Below are 20,942 nucleotides of genomic sequence, written 5' to 3'. Positions count from 1 at the left end.
ACTGTGAGACTTCATTTTTCTTGCCAGTTGGCTCAACTTTAGACTCTACCAAGAGTGGGCAATAAAAGGCTGGCAGAGAAAGAGGGACTTTTCTTACCCTAGTTTGTCTTCTGCACAGGGCAAGGGTTTCAGCGCGCAGGGAGGTCGCACCACTGTCCACCAGCAGTGGCGACTCTCACAGCCCTGCCGCAAGTGGCCTCCAGCTAGTTCTAATTCCACCAGAGTGGAAGCATCACATCACACCCTCTCCCCCAAGGTCTGAATCTCAGCCTTATGGGGACCTATCAAGTTTCTAAATTTCTTCCTTGTTTGTTCACTTCACTACATCCCAGGGGTGGTGGGGATGCAGAGTGGTGGTGCAGAGCTTCCTGCAACTGCTACCTCTCTTATACCTTAGAGTTTTCTTTTACCCCTTTTACAGAGTAAAGCAAGTCTTTAAATTTTCCCTGTTCAAATTACTGGTGTGGTTTTTATGACTGGACCGTGACTGATTACAATGTCCCTCAGGCTCAAGAATCAGAATGCCTGCATCAAAATCCTGACTCTCATACTACCTAATTCTATAATTTCTCTCTACCTCAGTTTCCTCACCTCTAAAATGGGGATATAAACACCACTACTCTCATAAAGTTGTTGTGAAGAGGTAGGTGGAGTACTCAGCACAGTTAACTGAAATAAAATAATGTTCAATAAATGTTAGCTATTATTATTCAACAGTGGCTCACTAAAAACAGAAAGGGTAGCCTGTTATCCACTAATAGACTGAATACTTCTGCAGCCTCATTAAATACAGATATAGGTAAAACCTCTATCCACAACTTTTCAATCTATTTATCCAAAGACATTGAGCTAATCAGCTATCAAAGCATAAGTGAAATAAAGAGTTACTTCTAAGGTACCTCCTAGTTTTTAAAATAAGATTTTATAAATTCACAGTTCATAGCCTCACATTAGCAAAAAACTTGGTTATTTTACTTTTCCTTATTAAATATTAATGCATAATAATCTTAATACAAGTGAACTTCCTTTAGAAATAAACGATAAAAGTATAATACAAATAGAATAAGCTGCACTACCATACAGATAATTTGATAAACCCAGAAAATTGTATAACATGGAAAACAGCAAGTTAGCCCATTTCTATTTATACCAGTGTCTATGAGCCAGTAAATTTTTATATTTACATTTAAAAATTCATGACATATTTCAGTTCCACAGTAATTCTTGTAGTAATGTACCTAATTTCCTATTGTAATTATATACTTACCCTAATTCTGTCATGCCGTCCATGAACTCCTGTTTGGAGAACTCACACTGTGTTGCCGCTCTGAATTTCCATGCAATGATCAACACACTAATGCTGGCTGGATCGAGTGCCAGGTCATCACAGAATTGTTGTATACCATCTATTCCAATTTTATTTTCATCTTGAGGATCTTTAAAAATAACAATGCGATATTAAATTAGTGCCATACTTTACTATACTACATTCCTAAAACTGAAAAAGGTAATGCTTTATGTTCCATTTTCAATGACTTTTCAATCTATTTATTTAAGTAGGCATTCTAAATTAACAGTATTATATACAGCAATTCTTTTTGTTTGTCTTAAAGTTTATTTTACCACCGGACTCAATTCTTAAGAGTATTATAAAGACTATGAACTATGTAATTCAATCCTACTCTTAACAATATAAACATCTGCTAAAATTAAAGAAAAAAATCAATATTTACTTATCAGGCAAAATTTTAAATAATGACAAATACAAGGAGAAAAAGGCACTCATACACTGCTATCAAATATGATTTGCTAACACTTTTCTACAAGAAATCTGGCAATATCTCCAGCAGTAAAAAAATACGTACATCCTTTGACTTTGGAGCATGAGTTATACATAAAATACGATCCCATGTACATATACTTTTCTGCATAAACATAAAAGACACAGAAGGATCCACATCAGGCTATTAAATATCGGTTACTTAGGAGAATAAATAAGGAAAAGATGGAGAAACAATTAACCTTTTCTTTATTCACCTAGTATGTACTGTTTAACTTTTTTAAAGTATGTATTACTTTAGAATTCTTTAAAAATTTATTATGCAAGTTTTCTTAAAATCTGGTTCAACTGAGTTTTATAAAAATGAGAGAAGAAAAATTAGTTCCCATCCCTCATTCTCAAACTGGATAATGGAGGAGGAAAAAAGGAGGGGAAGAAAATAAAGAGGCCAAGAAGAAAATTTAGTGAAAAGAAAATAATTTCTCCTCTCAGATCTACTGAAATAATTCCAAGATATACAGAGTCCTATTGGACATACCTATCCAGTTTAAGTCCTATGCAGTATTTGATTTCTCATAAACCCATAACTTTGGAAAAACTGGTTCAAAAAATTTAAAGTCACAAGAAACACTCACCTTTGTATCTACTGTATAGTTGTTCTAACTTCTTCCTGTCCAGTGATCCTTTTACACTCTCTCGTATATAAAGTTCAGGATTTTGGAAAAAATTATCTGTTGCAACATCTAACTTCCAGTCATTTTGAGACAGACAACTTACTGCTGTTTTTTCACTAGATTGTGTGAAGATCATAAACTGACGAACTTTATCCTTCTGCGATGATTTCAACTTGTTCTATTAAAACCAGAAAATAAACTGAAACTCTATGTAAAAATCACATAAGACTAAGTAAATATTTCTACATGGCTGACTAAACGTTCTTAGTAATACTTTTTCCTCATAAAACATTAAAACATTTTAGCTTATTTTTGATCTATTATTAACCAGAAAAACAAACTTTTTAAAAAACTGAAACCCAAAATTTGGTATAGTTTTGGAAAAGAAACTAGGACAGAGGCAAAGGTAGCTCAACCACCCTGCATTTCTCGTAAAGCGGATCCTGGGAGCATGTATAAAGGCTCCAGAAAGGAAGTGCGGCTACTCTCGAAACCTTGACCAAGGACAGTCCGATGGTAGTGGGTTATCAGAACTTACTAATATCAGTGTCACTAAAGTTGGTATTCAACCCCCCACTGCTAAATTTGACTGGCTTTTAAAAAAAAAAACAAAAAACCTTGACCAAGCACAAAGCTCCAAGAGATATTATCCAGCCAATCAAATGACCCTGGGGAACAATGAGATTAACAGGTGTTTGTAGCAGCCCTAAAGCCCAATATAAAGTATACAAGGTGCCACTCTCCCCAATATCACCTACCTTGTTTTCTTACTATTTTTACCAAATGGGAGAAAGCAATAGAATATAAGTGTTCTACATTCCCCTGGTAGTGTTCAGGAACCAAGATAATTATCAATAGAATTTCCTCATATTTTCACTCAAATTGAAAGAAGTATCCTTCCTACTGAGGTAATTTTTAATAGGATTCTCCTGAAATCACCTCTTTTCCTTAGCCCCAAACTAACAGAGGCCCTTGTTCTTTCTAAACAGCCTTTGTACTGGAATATCCTCTTCTCACTTGCCCCATCTTGCCAAGGATTCATTTCTCATCTGACTGAACCCAAAGCAAAATAAGGCAGGGCAATTTTGCACTCCACTTTCTGCCAGTATGAAGGATCATACTCTCCCTCCTCTCCTACCCAAGCTGGTCTCCTGTGCAAATTCAGTCTTCCCATAGCTACTCTTTTCCGTCTCAAGCCCAATACCATCTCTCAGCAAAATACCTGGGTTTTTCTTGAGCTACTATTGTAAATGAAGGGGAGAAAAGTACTTGAGTAGGGCATTCATTAATAGATACAGTATTCTGTGGTTTAAGCAACACATCTGAGAACCCAGAATCTGTGTTCTGGCCCAAAGTGATAGATCATAAAACTCAACTCCCTGATTGGACAGATGAGAGAACAGACCAGAAGGTTAAGGCATTTGTTCAAAGATCACTCAGGTTATTAGTAGAAATGAGACAAGAACAGAGGCCTCACAAATCTGAGTCTCAGTAGTATTTTCTTAACCACACTTCTCGTACATATTTATAAAGCTTTTGAGATGTTCAAGAAAAAGACGACCAATGTTTCCACCTATCACAAAGTAAAAATAATACAATGTAGAGTCAAACATGAAAACCAACCCTATCTTTTGCAATATGGAAAATATTTATGCTCTGGAGTCTGATCTGTCAGCGATGCTCTTCACTCTGTAAATATGTTACATATGTTACCGTTAAGGATTACAGATTTACAGATTAAAATCTCAACCTCTGTTCTCCATTAAAATTGAGAAACTGTGAATTCACTAACCTTCTGCTATTTCACTATCCCATATCACTAAGTCATACATATCCCATTATACAACACCTCTCTCAAATGTCTAGGAGTCCTCCCTTTTGAAAATTATGTCCTCCATATTATTCAATGACAACAAAACTCACAATAAAATTAAATGCCAAGAAAGATTACTATTCTAATTTGATTTTCTGTTTAACTGAAAGTTAACAAGGAAACCATTTTGATTTCAACTTTTTTTTTTTGAGACAGAGTCTAGCTCTGTTGCCCTGGCTAGAGTAAGTGCCGTGGCGTTAGCCTAGCTCACAGCAACCTCAAACTCCTGGGCTCAAGTGATCCTTCTGCCTCAGCCTCCCAAGTAGCTAGGACTACAGGCATGCGCCATCATGCCCAGATACTAATTTTTTTCTTTATATATATTTTTAGTTGTCCAGATAATTTCTTTCTATTTTTAGTAGAGATGGGGTCTCGCTCTTGCTCAGGCTGGTCTCAAACTCCTGACCTTGAGTGATCCACCCACCTCAGCCTCCCAGAGTGCTAGGATTACAGGCGTGAGCCTCCGTGCCCGGCCTGATTTCAACTTTTTTACTGCTAATTATTTTAAAACGTACTATACTTTTCTCCCCTCAGCAATACAGTACACTAACATATGTTTTAAGCCTCCTTTAAGGAACAGTGAAGCATCAGATGGTCAATGTGATCATCAGTGACTACTGCACAATGTTGTAGAAAGTGTTGGTGATTAACCTGGAAGTATACCAACCACAGGCCACATCCTGGAAATTTAGGTTGGTGCAAAAGTAATTGCAGTTTTAGCATTGTTGACATTTGCTGTTTGATACTGGAATACATTCTTAAATAAATGTGGTTATGCTATACATCATTTTAATGCACATTTCTCACTTTATGTTTTTTTTGGCTAATGACTTATTACTTGCTGTTTATCTTATATTTATTTTAGACATGGAAATGATGTTAGACAAAAAGCAAATTCCAGCAATTTTCTTATTGGAGTTCAAAATGGGTCATAAAGCAGGGGAGACAACTCATGACATCAACAACGCACTTGGCCCAGGAACAGCTATCGAAGGTACAGTGCAGTGGTGGTTCAAGAAGTTCTGCAAAGGAGACGAGAGCCTTGAAGATGAGGAGTACGGTGGCCAGCCATCACAAGTTGACAACAACCAGTTGAAAGCAATCATCAAAACTGATCTTCTTAAAACTACACGAGAAGTTGCTGAAGAACTCAACATCAACCATTCTATGGTCACTTGCCATTTGAAGCAAATTGGAAAGGTGAAAAAGCTCGGTAAGTGGGTGCCTCATGGGCTGACTGAAAATCAAAAAAATCGTTGTTTTGAAGTGTCACCTTCTCTTATTGTACGCAACAACGAACTATTTGGGATTCTGATGTGCGATGAAAAGTGGATTTTATACAATAACCAGCTCAGTGGTTGGACCGAGAAACAGCTCCAAAGCACTTCCCAAAGCCAAACTTGCACCAAAAAAAGGTCACGGTCACTGTTTGGTGGTCTGCTGCTCATCTGATCCACTACAGTTTTCTGAATCCCGCCAAAACCATTACATCTGAGAAGTATGCTCAGCAAATTGATGCGATGCACTGAAAACTGCAACTCCTGCAGCCGGCAATGGTCAACAGAAAGGGCCCAATTCTCCACGACAACGTCCAATGGCACAACGCACAACTAACCCTTCAAAAGTTGAACAAATTGGGCTACGAAGTTTTGCCTCATCTGCCATGTTCACCTGACCTCTTGCCAACCGACTACCACTTCAAGCATCCTGACAACTTTTTGCAAGGAAAATGCTTCAACAACCAGCAGGATGCAGAAAATGCTTTCCAAAAGTTCATCGAATCCTTAAGCACAGGTTTTTACACTACAGGAATAAACAAACTTACTGCTTGTTGGCAAAAATATGTTGTTTGTAATGGTTTCTATTTTAATTAATAAAGATGTGTTTGAGCCTAGTTATAATGATTTAAAATTCATGGTCCAAAACTGCAATTACTCTTGCACCAACCTAATACTTTTAAAATTAAACCTGATATGGCCGGGCGCTGTGGCTCACGCCTGTAATCCTAGCACTCTGGGAGGCCGAGGCGGGCGGACTGTTTGAGCTCGGGAGTTCGAGACTAGCCTGAGCAAGAGCGAGACCCCGTCTCTACTAAAAATAGAAAGAAATTAATCGAACAACTAAAAATATATAGAAAAAATTAGCCAGGCATGGTGGCACATGCCTGTAGTCCCAGCTACTCGGGAGGCTGAGGCAGAAGGATCGCTTGAGCCAGGAGTTTGAGGTTGCTGTGAGCTAGGCTGACGCCATGGCACTCTAGCCCAGGCAACAGAGTGAAACTCTGTCTCAAAAAAAAAAAAAAATTAAACCTGATATAACTTTTTGGCATGACTTTCCCCCCATTCTCCTCTAAGTTGGAGATGGCAAAACAATCAGGTTTATTTGGGGTATTATCCTACAGTATTAAATCCAGTGCTCCATTCCCTGCAGTTTAATTGCCTTTGTTGAAGAGAGGAAGGAAAAAACACAGGAAAAAGTCACTTCTGTAAGCCAAAAAGAGCTGTTCGTTCTATTAATGACTTCCTGTCAGAAAGCAAGATAATAGAAAACTGGAGGAACAAAGATAAAAACTGTCTTACCCACACGAACTAATACCAAGAGTATATAAATGAATTATTTAATTCCGTGTCATATCTTATTTGAAAAATATGTACATGTAATAAATAATGTATATGTAAATGTAAACTACTTTAACTGGTTTAAGTATAAATTCCTAGCAGATGGGGCAGTACCAAATTATCTGAAGAAAAGGACTGTGGCTACCCATTTCCAACACCACAAAGGCTAATGAGTGATACCAGGCAAAGAACTGATAGTATGGATTCCTGCTAAGCCAAGTGGATACTGGCAACCCCATTCCTGCAAAGTCTGGTAAGCACCCTCCAATTCTTGTACTTATAATGCACTCTTACCATTTCTGTCAGCAGTCTGTGCCTAGCATAAATTTTAACACTTGCTTCCCTCCTAGGAAGGACATATTCAAATTCTGTAGCCTCAAAGGCTGTCCCAGAGTAAAGCTGGAGTGGATTATATATACCTGCCCAATTTAGGAGAGCTATAACCTTTCCTACCACTCCCTTTCCCAGGCCACATGGGTGCACCAGCCAAAGTGTTCTGATTTTGAGAGTATAGCACCAAAGATTTAAATTTTTATCAACTTAAGGAAGAGAAAAAGGATGACTAACCAGAGAAGAATTATTTTATAGGGAATGAGAGGGTGGATAGAAAACTGAGGTGGAAGAAAAAGCAGATGGATTTTTTCTCTATTTCTACTACAAACCCAGTGGGGATCTTCCCAAAAGAAAAAATATGTGACAGCTACAATGATTCAGCACTCAAACGTAATATATGCCATTTACTTTAATACTTATTGAAAAGGAGTGAACTCGAGTGGTCATTACATAAGATTAATGAATAGAATCTTTAGTACTCAAGACAGACGTTAAAACTAGATATTATCAAGTTTTCAAGGAAATTCAATAGTAGTAAGTATGTAAAATGTACACAACAGGGTATGTATAGATTATTTTTAATTCTAGGGGGAAAAAAGGATGATGGAGGGAAAAATATTATCTCTTGTAATAGAAAGCTAATTATATCAAAGATTAAAAGTTAAAAATACTATCATAATCTGAACAGTAACTTATTTGCTCCATTTATTTGCTCATCTTTCCAAAATAGCAAATGTCCAGGTTATCAACACATACTGTTTTATACTTAAATCTAGCACATTTGCATTGTTTCCATTCAAGAAATTTAAGAATCATATTTAAAGGAACAGCTGATCTGGAAAAAAAAAAATTCAAACATTTTAGATGTAGCCAAGCATCATATAGCCAAGTTACCATTGAACCTACATGGTCTACGGGGAATAAAAGAATGGGGCCTCAGAAAGGCTCTATAGTAAAAATTAATAATTATAATAAAGTTAAGAAAGTCTTCCCATTATCAGTGTTTCCCCAAGGAAAAACAATGAACATGGAAATGACTTTCTAGTCAACTAAGTCCTAACAATTTCAAAATAGAAATAATTTTAATGAGTGATACCTTTAAAAGCAAAAATTTAAGATCCATTTTATTATTTTTATTATCCTGAATTTTTACCTTCTCACCCGTAAGTTTCAACTTCAGTCAGAACTCCAGAAAGAAACAGACACTTAGGCCTTTATATTTTTAAAAGAATTTTCTAATTCAATTTTAGTTATCTCAGGATTTGCTGAATCTAGCTCATAAATGTCAATGTTTTAAAAATCAAAACAGGGAGCCAGGCACGGCAGGTCTATCCTGCAATCCCAGCTACTCAAGAGGCTGAGGCAGAAGCATCACTGGAGCCCAGGAGATCAAGGCTGCATGAGCTGTGATCATGCCACTGCATCCCAGCCTGGGCAACAGAGACCCCGTATAAAAAATAAACAAACAAATAAATAAAAATCAAAACACTTTAAGGATCACTCGTAATTCTCACTAAATGCTATGTTGATTGCCACACGATTGCCATATTAACAGTTTAACTTCATATGAAATTTAGAAGCTGGGCATAGTGGCTCATGCCTGTAATCCTAGCACTCTGGAGGCTGAAGCAAGAGGACTGCTTGAGGTAGGACTTTGAGATCAGCCTGGGCAACATGGCAAGACCCCATTTCTTTGAAAAGCAAAGCAAAGCAAATTTAGCTGGGTGTGGTGCAGCACACCTGTAGTCACAGCTACTCAGGAGGCTGAGGCAGGAGGATCACTTGAGCACAGGCATTCCAGGCTTCAGCGAGCTATGATTGTATGATCATGCCATTGTACTCCAGCCTGAGCAACAGAGCTAGACATGGTCTCTTAAAAAAACAAAAAAACAAACCTAGTTTTAGTCTGCAAAATCATACTTTCCATATATGACATACAGTATTCAGCAGATATAGCCAAATGTTACTAATATCCAAAATTACTCATCTACAAAAGGCCTTCCCATAGATTACAGATCCAAAATCAAAAGCGCAGGAAAAATCAATTCAACTAATGACTACCTACTCCTGGAAAAGACTTTCACCTAGGGGCAAAATCCTACCACAGGAAAGTCAGAATAGGAATCTAGGTAGGAATAGCTCTTCTATCTCTTCCTTTTACCTGCCCAGAGATGAAACACAATATGATTAATTAAGAGTGCAGAGTTTCAAACCAGACTGGCGGGATTTTAATCCCACTCGTGCCTCTCAATTGTTGTGTGACTTCCGGAAAATTACTTAATCTCTCTGAGCTTCAATTTCTTTATCTGTAAACAGAGTGTTGAGGTTACATGAATCAATTCAGGTTAAATTCTTAGAACTGTAACTAGCACATGGTAAGGACTCCTTGGAAGTGCATAAAGGAAGGAGAAATACTGCAGAGAAAAGAGTAAATTTATTTAAAAGGTAGTTTCCCCAGAAAATTCAGCAAATAAAAAAAATTTTAAAAAGGTAAAGAAAGAAAGAATAATATCCATAATCAGAAAAGATTTATTTGAGCTCCTTCTGTGTGCCAGGCACTGCACAAGGTATTTAATTATTAACAATTCTGCAAGGTGGTATCACTGATTCCATTTTACCAATGTGGAACCCAAGCTTCCAGCATGATTTATCTACTTATCCAAAAAGTAGCAGAGCCAGGAATGAAACCCTGGTGCCTGGCTTTAGGCACCAGTCTTTCCATTTATTTCATATTGTCCTCAAGTGAAAAGGAAAACAAAAATGGCAAAAGTGCAACCACTGAATATGTGTGTGTAGAGGGAGGAGAGGAAAGGTGAGCAATATTTCTTCACCTATTTTTATGGAAAAGTTTAGTTAAGTGGTTAATTCACCTTTCCCCTTACAAATGTAAACAATCTGCATTCTAGCTAAAAATTCCCCATTAAGCATTCCCTCATAATCTAATTAAAAGGCTAATTTAGGGATGAAACTTTTTAGGGTTTTTTTTTTAGGGGGGTGGTGAAAGAGAAGGAGATAGGTTATTTTTAAGACAAGTAGTACAACAGGAAGAAAAATGTGTTTATAGTCCCATCACAGTCTATTTTAAAAACAGAAGGCTACAATCTATAGCTTTGAACGTACAGAAGCAGAAAAATCACCAGACACTGAAAGTCAGGGTTTCCTTTTCCAATGAGAAGGTTTGAAACCCAGAGAAAATACAAACACATGTACAGGTTATGGGCAGAAAATATAAGGAAGTATGTACAATTTCAACTATTAAGCAAAACAAATAAACAAACCCCTCGAAGTATTTTTTTTTCTTTTTCAAGAAATGTGGTCTCACTCTGTTGCTTAAGGCAGGGGCATGATCACAGCTCACTGCAGCCTGGAACACCTAAGCTCAAGCAATCCTCCTGTCTTAGCCTCCTGAGTAGCTGCTACTACAGGCCTGCAGCACCATGCCTGGTCAATTTGGCTAATTTTTTAATTTTTTGGTAGAGACAGGGTCTATGTTGACCAGGCTGGTCTCAAAACTGCTGCCTCAAACCATCCTTCCACCCCCACCTCCCGAGTAGCTGGGATTACAGGTATAAACCACCACACTTAGCACCTACTCTTTTATAATCTGCAGTTTAAAATAATTACTTATGGATAACACTTACCATTCATTCTTAAATTTGCCACACTTTGAATAACACTTAAAATTAACTCTTCTTTAAGAGGTTGTACTATAGTAGTCACCCCTTATATGCCTGGGGTGGGGGAATCCGTTCCAAGATCCCCAATGGATGCCTGAAACTGCAGATACAATGTTTCTTCGATCTGATAACTGAGATGACTACTAAGTGACTAACAGGTAGATAAGTAAATAAGAGAGACAAAAGGAAGACCAGTGCACAATTTTAAACTTATGAATTGTTTATATCTGGAATTTTCCATGTAATATTTTCAGACTGAAGTTAATTGCAAGTAACTGAAACTGAGGAAAGTGAAACCATAGAAAACAGGGGACTACCATATTACTAAGCCAAAGGTTGAATAATATACATACTACGTAATTACTGTGCACAATGATATACAATGGCAATCTATCTAAAAAAAAAAATTTCAGGAAGTATACCTGTAAGATTCAAACTGATTTTGTAGATTTTTGTATAATTTTCCTCACAGGTTTTTAAAAAGTACTCCATTAATGAAAATTTAATGAATTTTCTCCTTGCCACCCCTCAGAAATATTATTCAAAATATGACTACCACTGTGAAATTTAATACATGTCTTGATTTTGGTTTAGAGATTGTTTTGACTATTAAAGTTATTTTTGCTAATTTCTGATTACCTATCATAATAGTATAGAAACAACCTCCTTAAAATACTTACATGAACCGTCATATTTCAATTGACTCTCCTAAACTTATTGCTTGAACTTCTAACAAGAAATCAAGATAGCTAATTTAAATTTGCTCTCCTCTCTCCATAAACATTTTTTCTAAAGTACTCTCAAAATACAAAAGATTACTAAGTCCAAAAACACACACCAAAGAATTAGTGAATTAAAAGAATTAAATTTTTTAAGTTCCATAGTTAACTTATAATGGCTAGCATTCAACAGCCACACAATATTTATTTCATAAAGAAAATAAATGATCCTTGAAAAATAAAATCTTTTAATTCTAATAGTGGTATTTACCCAAATCCTAAATCAGGAAAAATAAGAATCCTATGAATAATAAGCACTCCAAATGTTTATTAAAATGAAAATACCCTACTATAACAAAGGAATGGACCATGTACTTCAGCAACTTAGCTTTGTGTTCAGTGCTGAAGGACTGAAAAGTATAATTCAATAGAATTCTTTAGAAAAAAACTATTTAAAAGTAAATCTTTTAAAATTTTACAATGCAGGCAAGCAGCCTAATCACTTTCAGTGATTTAGTACTAATTATATAAAACAAATTCAACAAAGTGATCAAAGACTATTTTAACAACTTTTTTTCCTTCTGTTTTTGCTTTTTCTTAGATGGGGGGCATACACCTAAAGTGGCTAGGTAAAGTAGATAGTCAAGAGCTTGTTTCTGTCCACAGAGCAATTAAGCCCTATTTGGAAATTTCTCTTCATCAAATGTCATGGCAAATACTACCACAACCTGAACAGCACATACTGAAATTTAAAAGGGGCTATATTCCAGATTTTCCTTATGCTTGACCCAATCTATAAGATCATAATCAAAACAGCCACTTAAATAAACTCTGCTCTTTTAAAACTTAAAAAAAATCAACGCACTGAGTTTATGTTACTTCTAACTTTTTATTATATGCACCAAGAGTTTTAATTTTTCAATTACTTAATGTTTACTTCAAATCATTTGATTTAATACGGAAACAACTATGTCACTCACTATTCATTATGATAAGGAAGAAACTAGAGTGAAACTAATCAAAGATTCCACACCTGTACTGAAAGGGTGCTTGCTGGGTTTAAAAAAAAAGAAAAAGGGGAGGTGGGGAATAAAATATGGGACCAGGGACCAGGCTTCTAATCCCTGCTCTGCGGCATACTAGTGTCAAATCATTTAGAACTGCTAAGCCTCCATTCCCAGATATGTTAAAAGGAGGTAGTTATAATGCCTATTTCACAAGTAGAGATTAAATGATAGTTGTAAATTGACTGACTAGCACACAGTATGTTCTCAATAAATGTTAATTTCCTTTCTTTTTCCCCAAAGGCCCAGTTTTCTTCACAGTCATTAAACTACATACGAACCACTAGAACATATTCAACGATCTATAAAAGAGGTTTTGTTGTGTTTTTATTTACCCTAGTGTGGCTAGGTAAACTCAATGGTCAACAAGTTTTTATGAAACATTAGACAGTCATCTTAAACAGAATTCAAAACTCTATACACAGCAGCTGCACAGTAAAGAATGAGGGTTTTTATAATGGGGATCTTGTCATAAAAAAATGCTTTTAAAAATAACTATCTGTAAAATTGTGTTAGTACTGTATAATAATATGACACTATGGGGCAGAAGAAACAAGGTATATCATATCACTCAGAATCCCTCAGTGGCTTTCCACTTCTCTTGGAGTAAAAATCCAATGTCCTTACAATGCCCACTCACCCATGCCCAGGTCCACTCCTTACCACTTAGACCTCATCTGCTCCAACAACCCTCTACACGCACGCACACTGCTCCAGCCACACTGGTCTCACTATTCCACACTATTTCTCTTACCATATTTCTGCATGGCTTATTCCTTTATCCCCTAGTCTGTTCAAAATGCACCTCACCAGTGATGCAGACATCATTTTGCAACCCCACTTCCACCACACCCCAGCACTCCCACCATACCCCAACACTCAAAATTCTCTTCCCTCTGTTTTTGTCATAGCACTTGACACCTTCTAACATAGTAACAAGAAAATTATACACTATGTTTATTATTTGTCTCTCCCTACTAAAATGCAACCCTTACTAGAGCAGAGAATTTTGTCTGTTCAGTGATACATGTATCTCCCCAGTGCCAGAACAGTGTCTAACATACAGCGGACATGTAATAACTGTTGAAATCAATTAAAAGACCCCTTCAGTTTACTTGAGGATGTGCAAAAGAATGTGCAAAGAGTTCTGAAGAGACAACCTTGAACAGGCCTACATCCATTTGAATTTACAAATTCTGGTATTTGTTGAAAATATAATCTTAAATTTCAAAGTCTACACATTTTTAAAGCCATTAATTTTAATTTTGTTACTTAACATATTCATTAATAACACTTGGGGTTTCCTCTGTTTGAGTAATATAATTTCAAATATAATTGTCAATTATTTCTCTAGATTTCATATGAGTTAAAAGATTTCCATGTGCCACAAATACCGAGGGAAATGGTAGACCAGCAGAAAATAGTTTCAGTTCTGCAACAATCAATCTTGCAAACCTGAACCTCAAAACCTCCTTGATCCTCAATTTCTTCTGTAAAAGGGGTGAGGAGTAAATGAGATGATCTCTGAGGTCATTTCAGGTCTAAAAATTCTATGATGCTATGAGTCTATAAAAACCTACTGGAGGACAATCTGCACACTTCTCATACATTTAATAAAAGTCATCAGAATCATAAAATTTCTAAGCTGGATAAAACTTTACAAATCATCACATCCAATCCCATCATTTAACAATTAAGAAAATGGCCCAGAACTTTTGAATACGTTTTAAAAAGACTTTCAAAGGTAACAGAATATTGTCTAGTTTTGGATTCATTTTTGGTCTTGGTGTGTGGTAAGTCAATGAAACAATTTTTTTTCTTATACAAAATATTCCAGCTATCCCATCATTTAAGTTTGCCTTAGAATTGACACTTCATGTGCTCTAGAAATGGGCTGTACCACACATACCAAAAAACATTAGCCCAAAATTGTATCAAGAAACAATTATAAGATAAGATTATAATAAAATAACTATAAAATTCTTACAGCTTAACTTCCATTCGGGCCAATAGCTTCTAAACTAACAAGAGCATATCAAGACAATTCCTATGACATGAACTGAGTTCAGCCACAGAAAATGTTTTAAATTAATGATATCTTGTAACCACTGGTACAATTACATGAGTTATGGCTAAGTTCCAAAACTAGCTAATTTAATATTAACCAAAAGGATAGAAGCTTACAAACTCCACACAAGCTGAACTCCCCATGAACTGCTTGAATCCCGAATTCCTGAACAGGTTCTGAGCCTTATCAGGACCCTGGATTCTAGGGGATGCTGCTGATCTGGAGACTATCCTGAACAGCACACATTTCAGGGCTCTAGCTGAGTGTTTACCAGGGAATTACATTTCATTACTTCAAGCTTACTATACTCACCTAAATGCCAAGACTCTGGAAACTTTAGGCGTAGTATCTACTACCGTCTAAATACTTAAGAAATTAGAAACTGTTTAGATTCCCTGGTGGATCTTTGAACACTATAATATCAATCCAAACATTAACCTGTACTTACAGGAAAGTTTTCTTACAAATTCAAATTGTAACTGTCTATGGAACTTACCACAGAACATAAATCTTGAATATGTGGCATACTAAACCACATATCCATCCATGACACCAAAATGCTGCTAAGTTGGAGGCTGGGGCTAGACAAGTGTCATTAAGCAAAAATTAACTATTACTAAAAACAAAGATGCTGAGGCATTCCCCTGACACAAGCGCGTGCGCGCGCACACACACTCACGCCCTCCTCAAAGAGGCCTTTATGTTCCCCATAAGCAAAAGGACAACAATATCATTTCTACTATTCATACAGTAACCTGCATGGAATTCAACTCATGCTCAGGCTGTATAATGCCAAACATCACTTCTGAAAAACAAAGAGCTTCCAACAGAGTCAGGTACTTAATTACCAAAGTAAACAACTTGACTACAAGGGTCTTCAAGATTGGAGGACTTTTTTTCCCAAACAAAAAAGAGGGGAGTAACTTGACAAACTGTTTTTTTTTTTTAATCACAAATGGGCCTTAACTGCTATAATAAAGTAATTACTCCTCCCATCCCAAGCAAACAAAATAGGTGCTTAAAAGGTAGCAAGTCTGTGTTCCCTAATTTTATGAAAAGAGAACAGGTTGCACTTCCGTACCCTCCTCCCCCAAGCTCAGCAGTCTCCCATGTTTTCAGTACAGAGGTAAATATAACCTCCACCAACTGGCCAGTAAAACTCTCATTTTCCAAAAGCATGAGACGCATCGGGAGGTGATGGAGAAAGGGAAAGGGCTGATACCCTGCTCCAAGCAAAACTGCCCGGGAGACTTGAGGGGTGTCGGAGCCGGCAGCGGAGGAGAGAGAGGCGCGCCGGTAAAGTCTTTCCTTCTCCCGGCCGGGCGGAGAGGGAAGCCCCGACTCGAGGGCGGGGGGAGGCTCCTCACCCGGAACCCCGGACCCCCGTCCCCCGCCAGACACAATGGAGCCGGCCAAGGGGCAGGGGCAGGGCCGTTGCCCCCTCCCCTCCCCCCGCCCCAACGCCTCCGCCACCGCGCCGGGCCCTGGCCGGGGGCACCGGGGCCGCTCCCCGCGCCCCGAACTCCCCGGGACTCCCGACTAGGCCCGGCTCCGCTCCGCCTCCTCGGCTCTCGCGTAGCGGCGGCGCCCGGGCGGGAAGGGGCGAAGGAGGAAGGGAGCGGCGGGGAGGAGAGTCCCGCCGGGGAGCGGGCCGGGGCCGAGGGCCGGGGCTCGGGGCGGCGGGGTCGCCGCGGGGCGGAAGGCGGCCGGGGCGGGCGGGCGGCCGCAGTGCCTCACCATGTTGGTGTCCTCCAGGCCTCTCCCCTCCTCCTCCGGCTCCGCAGCGAATGGACGGCGGCGGCGGCGGCGGCTCCTCTCACGGGCTTGCCGGGCTCCCGCTCATGCGCAGTGCGGGGCGGCCCGGCGCGGCCCGAGGAGGCAGCCGCGGGCCTCGGGGAGGCGGAGGGACGGAGGCGGGCGGAGGGCGTCCCGCGCGGGGCTTCCCCCGGGCGCAGGGGTCCCCCGGGCGGGGGTCGGGGGAGGGGCGGGCGGCGCTCGCCCTCCGCGCGCCGACATCCTCCCGCCGCATCTGGCGGCCTCTGGCGCGGCGGGTGGGGGGCACTGCGGGGACACCCCACCTCCGCTTCCTACGCGGCTTCTTCCGCTCTCGGACGGGCACGGCCGTGTCTACACGGTTCGAAGAGGGTACGGCGGTGGCCCAAAAGTTGAGCAGCTCGGGGCGACTGAAAGGGATGATGGAGGCGCTAGGTCCATCCATCCCAAACCACCCCTCCCATCAGTACCGGGAAATTAAAAAAGGAAAAAAAAGTGAAAACACCTCCACCCCCGTGTTTTGTGCTTTTTCCTCCCAGTTCCAGGATCTGGACTACATCAGTTCCCCACGTGGACAGGCCAGAGGAGGCCTTGGTCTCGCCCTCCCGTAGCCTTAACGCCCTTTGGTGTGGCACAGGCTCTTCCCAGACCTAAGTGCCAGCAGGGAGACCCGTGGGATAGCCCTAGAGAGGGCATGGGGCGGGGGAGGACTCCAGGATTCAAGGCCCATGACAGGCGAGTTGAAGTTGCAGTAATTGTTTGCTCTAAATGTCACTTCAGTTCAACCTTCCCATGATAGGTTTTGGGAAGCAACTGCGGAACATTTTTTCGCTGATGATTGATGTCATGCAGGGAGGACAGTCCAAGCTCGACCTACCTTGAGTTCTAAGTCTGCTGAGGCTGAGGAGTACCAAGATTCAGAGTTGGGGATCAAGTGGACAAATATGTGCTGCAAGAAGTACAAAGGACTCATTTGGAGCAGTTTCCATCCCTAAGAAATGTATTATCCAATTGGAGAGATATGACACGTTCATACAGGAAGGAAGGAAATAAGAAAACAGGTATAAAGCAAACCTATTCGGAAAATCACATCTAAGACTAGGCCAAGACCAAGAGCAAGACCAACCTGAGTAGACCTCTTGTCACCATCATCACCAATACTGTCCTCCCCCTAATGCAGGCATAAACTACCAGATCAGTCCAGTAACTTAACAACTTCTAAGTTCTTATCAAAACAACAGAACTTCTTTGGCAACTCCTGAGGTCCTCCTAACACTCCTGGAGCCAGCCATGTATTAGGAGCTCCCAGGGCTGTACCAAGACAGATCTCTGGCCACCACAAATAGCCAGTCTTTCCTCTGACATTGAGTGGATGCATGTTAATGTGCCAAGCTCCTTGTCAGGCTTTGGGAAAACAGCCCTGCAAGGACAGGCCAGATCTGCCTCATGCAGCAATACTGAAACTGGATCTCATCCATGGATGTTCTCCAGGAATTCACCTAGCATGTGACCTAAAATATTAACTAACACCTAGGTTCTTAATGAAGAGTGTTCACTGATCTCTTGCCCTACTCTGTTTTACTTCTTTGAAGTAATAGCTCTTGGTTTCTCTTAAAGTCTTTTCCCTAATTGCCAACTCCAAGGGACAATTCTTAGTTCCCATTCTAATTGACCTCTCTTCTGCATTTGAACACTTCCTCCTTGAATTTCCTGTCCATCACTTTTCATGACTTCACTTTCTTCTAATCTTCTCCTTCCTCTCTGACCACTGTCCTTTGCTGGTCTCACTCTCTTTGGCTCTTAAATGTAGGGCTTTCCAGAACCATCCCTGAATCTCTTCCTGCATGCAACCTGTGTCATGCTCTCACCCATATTCTCACAATGTCAATTACCATCTATATCTGGGGGAGCTCACTAGTTCTGGTCATTCCACAAGCCCATCAAGCTTAACAAATCCAAACCTGCTTTTCTTCCTGTTTTTTCACCAAATCATCCAAACTATAAACCTGAGAATCATCCACAACTCTTTCTACTTCATCCCCCTTAATCTGTCACCAACTCTTATAAATTTTACCTCCTAAATAGCTTTCAAATCTGTACCCTACCTTCTGTCCCTTAGCCACGCCTTTATCATCTGTCTCTCAGTAACCTCTTAACTAATCTTCCAGCCTCTACTCTTTCCCCACTGCTGCATAGTTGTCTTTTTATAATGTAAATCTGAATTTGTTCCTTAAAATTCTCCAAGAGCTGTATAAGCGTGAGTCTCTTTGGCATGACACATAAAGTTTTCTCCCCTAATCTATCCACTTCCCTTGCCATTTCCCAGCACTCTCCACACAAATGCACCTGGTATTTAAGTTTTAATAAGCCAACCCTGCCATACTTCTCTGTGTTTCCTTGTTTTCTCTCATTCTGCTGTCCCTGGAATACTAGCCAATACTGAAGGGATTCCGTGTATTATGTGCTGTTCTAAGCCCAGGACACATACTAACTCACATAATCCTCACCTCAGCTATGCCCTAAGAGCTGTAACCAGTTATTATACCCTGTGGTCCCCAACCCCCAGGCCACAGCCCAGTACCTGTCCATGACCTGTTACGAACCAGGCAGCGTATCACTGCCTGAGCTCTGCCTCCCCCCACTCCCGACGCCCTGGTGGAAAAATTGTCTTCCATAAAACCGGTCCCTAGTGCCAAAGAGGTTGGCGACTGCTGATTATACTCATTCTACAGAGGACAAAACTGAAGCACAGAGAAATAACATGCCTAAGATTCGACAGCTAGCAAGTAGTAAATCTGCGATTTGAACTTAGTCTGGCTACAGAATCTATTCCCTTGACCACCACATGCTATATTTCCTAACAAGACCTCAGTACTCAACTCAAAGACCATCTTATCTTCTCTATGGTTGTTTCCTGACCTCATCCTGGATTCCAGCAGTTAGGCATGTTCCTCCCCCTGCATTTCTCTGACAGCTTGTACATACTTCTGTTACACTTGTGACATCGTACGATAATCATTTGCCCACATGACCACCTCCCCTGCCAGGCTGTGCATGGCCTCCAGGTCACAGAGTGGGTTGCACACATCTTTGAGTTTTCAGTGTCGAAGTGAGTACTAGACATATGTGACATATATCTGTGCTACACAGTAATAGGTGTATCAATAAATTAAAAAGAAAATGTCTGTTGATCTGTCTTAAGACTGTGCCTATATCATGTGTTACTGTAATGGAATGCTTGTCTTCCTTGGCAGATGTATGTTATAACATATGGTCAGATGGTAAATGTAGTAGCAACTGTACCCATTACTGCGCTCCCTAGCTACAGTACTGGATGTGAAATAGAAACTTATTACTCAATTGTCATTATTGAGTGAGAGAAACACATTTGTTTAAATTGTTCTCATTATTTTTGAAATAGAAAAGAGTCCTGAAGATAAAGCATAAATTACAATATATGATTAACAAAATAATATTCATTAACATGTTCATATTACTTTTTTGTCATGAGGTTTCAAATATTTAAGTTAAGGTTTTGAGTTTTTCAATTATAGAAGTTCTAAGAATTATTTTATATAGTAACAATCTCAATACCATAATAAGAAATATGATCGAGCTGAAATCGACTATTTTGTCTCTCTCCACACACACATTCACTGTACACCGATAGCTGCATAGAAAAATTAATATAGAGTGTTTACAGATATGTAATATTTCGAAATAAAACATCCAACTATTTGAAAATAATTGTTGCCGCAAAAGCATAAAAATTCATTTTTAGATAAATAATATTCACTGATAAAATAGTTGCAGTTCTGTTTAAAGAAACATGTGAAAGTAAGAATTTCGTATACTTAGAATCTGTCTTTAGCAGAAAGAACAGAAGTAATCTGAAAAGACAGATTGCTAACATTTCTGGTAGTTCATCTAGCTAAAATTAAGCCTGCAGGGTAACTATGTATACACAGACACAGTTCAAAGGCACTAGTCTGGGACGCACAGCCACCACCCTCCCACACTTAACTGGGGTGGACTCGATTTTGCCCAACATTTACATAAAAGTGCTTATTCGATTCAAGTTTGCCTATTTATAAATATGTAAAGGTAAATGGGATTGACTGATGCAACCTATTTTGGTTTGAATAAAGCGTGGCATTTAAATCTTATCAATTCAAAATTATAACAATTGTTTAAAGGGTGAAGCAGACAGGATTAGGCCTCAGGGTCAGGGATGGGTCCTAGTATAGCCACAGGAAGTCTAATGCGAGGAGCCAGGGTTCCAAGTTCATGCCAAACTCACCGGGATGGGGTTAGAAGCAAAAGCCTTTTGGCTCTCCCCTCCCCAGTAAGTGTTACCAGCAAA

The 20,942-nt window shown here is 39.5% G+C and overlaps 1 protein-coding gene across 2 annotated transcripts in view; it reads right to left on the bottom strand.

The window, feature by feature from the left end:
• The window catches only part of DCUN1D1 (DCN1, defective in cullin neddylation 1, domain containing 1), a 31,207-nt gene extending 14,220 nt beyond the window's left edge, over positions 1 to 16,987 (bottom strand). The window contains exons 1-3 of one of the 2 annotated variants that reach the window (XM_012642047.1): positions 16,885 to 16,987; positions 2,416 to 2,632; positions 1,268 to 1,436 (exon numbers count right to left, since the gene is read on the bottom strand). In XM_012642047.1, coding sequence (XP_012497501.1) covers positions 1,268 to 1,436; positions 2,416 to 2,590 — 344 coding nt within the window. In that variant the 5' untranslated portion in view covers positions 2,591 to 2,632; positions 16,885 to 16,987. Of the gene's footprint in view, positions 1 to 1,267; positions 1,437 to 2,415; positions 2,633 to 16,543; positions 16,659 to 16,884 lie in introns of those variants that run through there. The other variant, XM_012642039.1, reaches the window with a different exon arrangement.
• Between the last annotated feature and the right edge of the window lie 3,955 nt (positions 16,988 to 20,942).

Source organism: Propithecus coquereli, unplaced genomic scaffold (assembly GCF_000956105.1).
Source record: "Propithecus coquereli isolate 6110/MARCELLA unplaced genomic scaffold, Pcoq_1.0 Scaffold10, whole genome shotgun sequence".
Lineage (NCBI taxonomy): Eukaryota > Metazoa > Chordata > Mammalia > Primates > Indriidae > Propithecus > Propithecus coquereli.
This window is presented reverse-complemented; position numbering and strand designations above follow the sequence as displayed.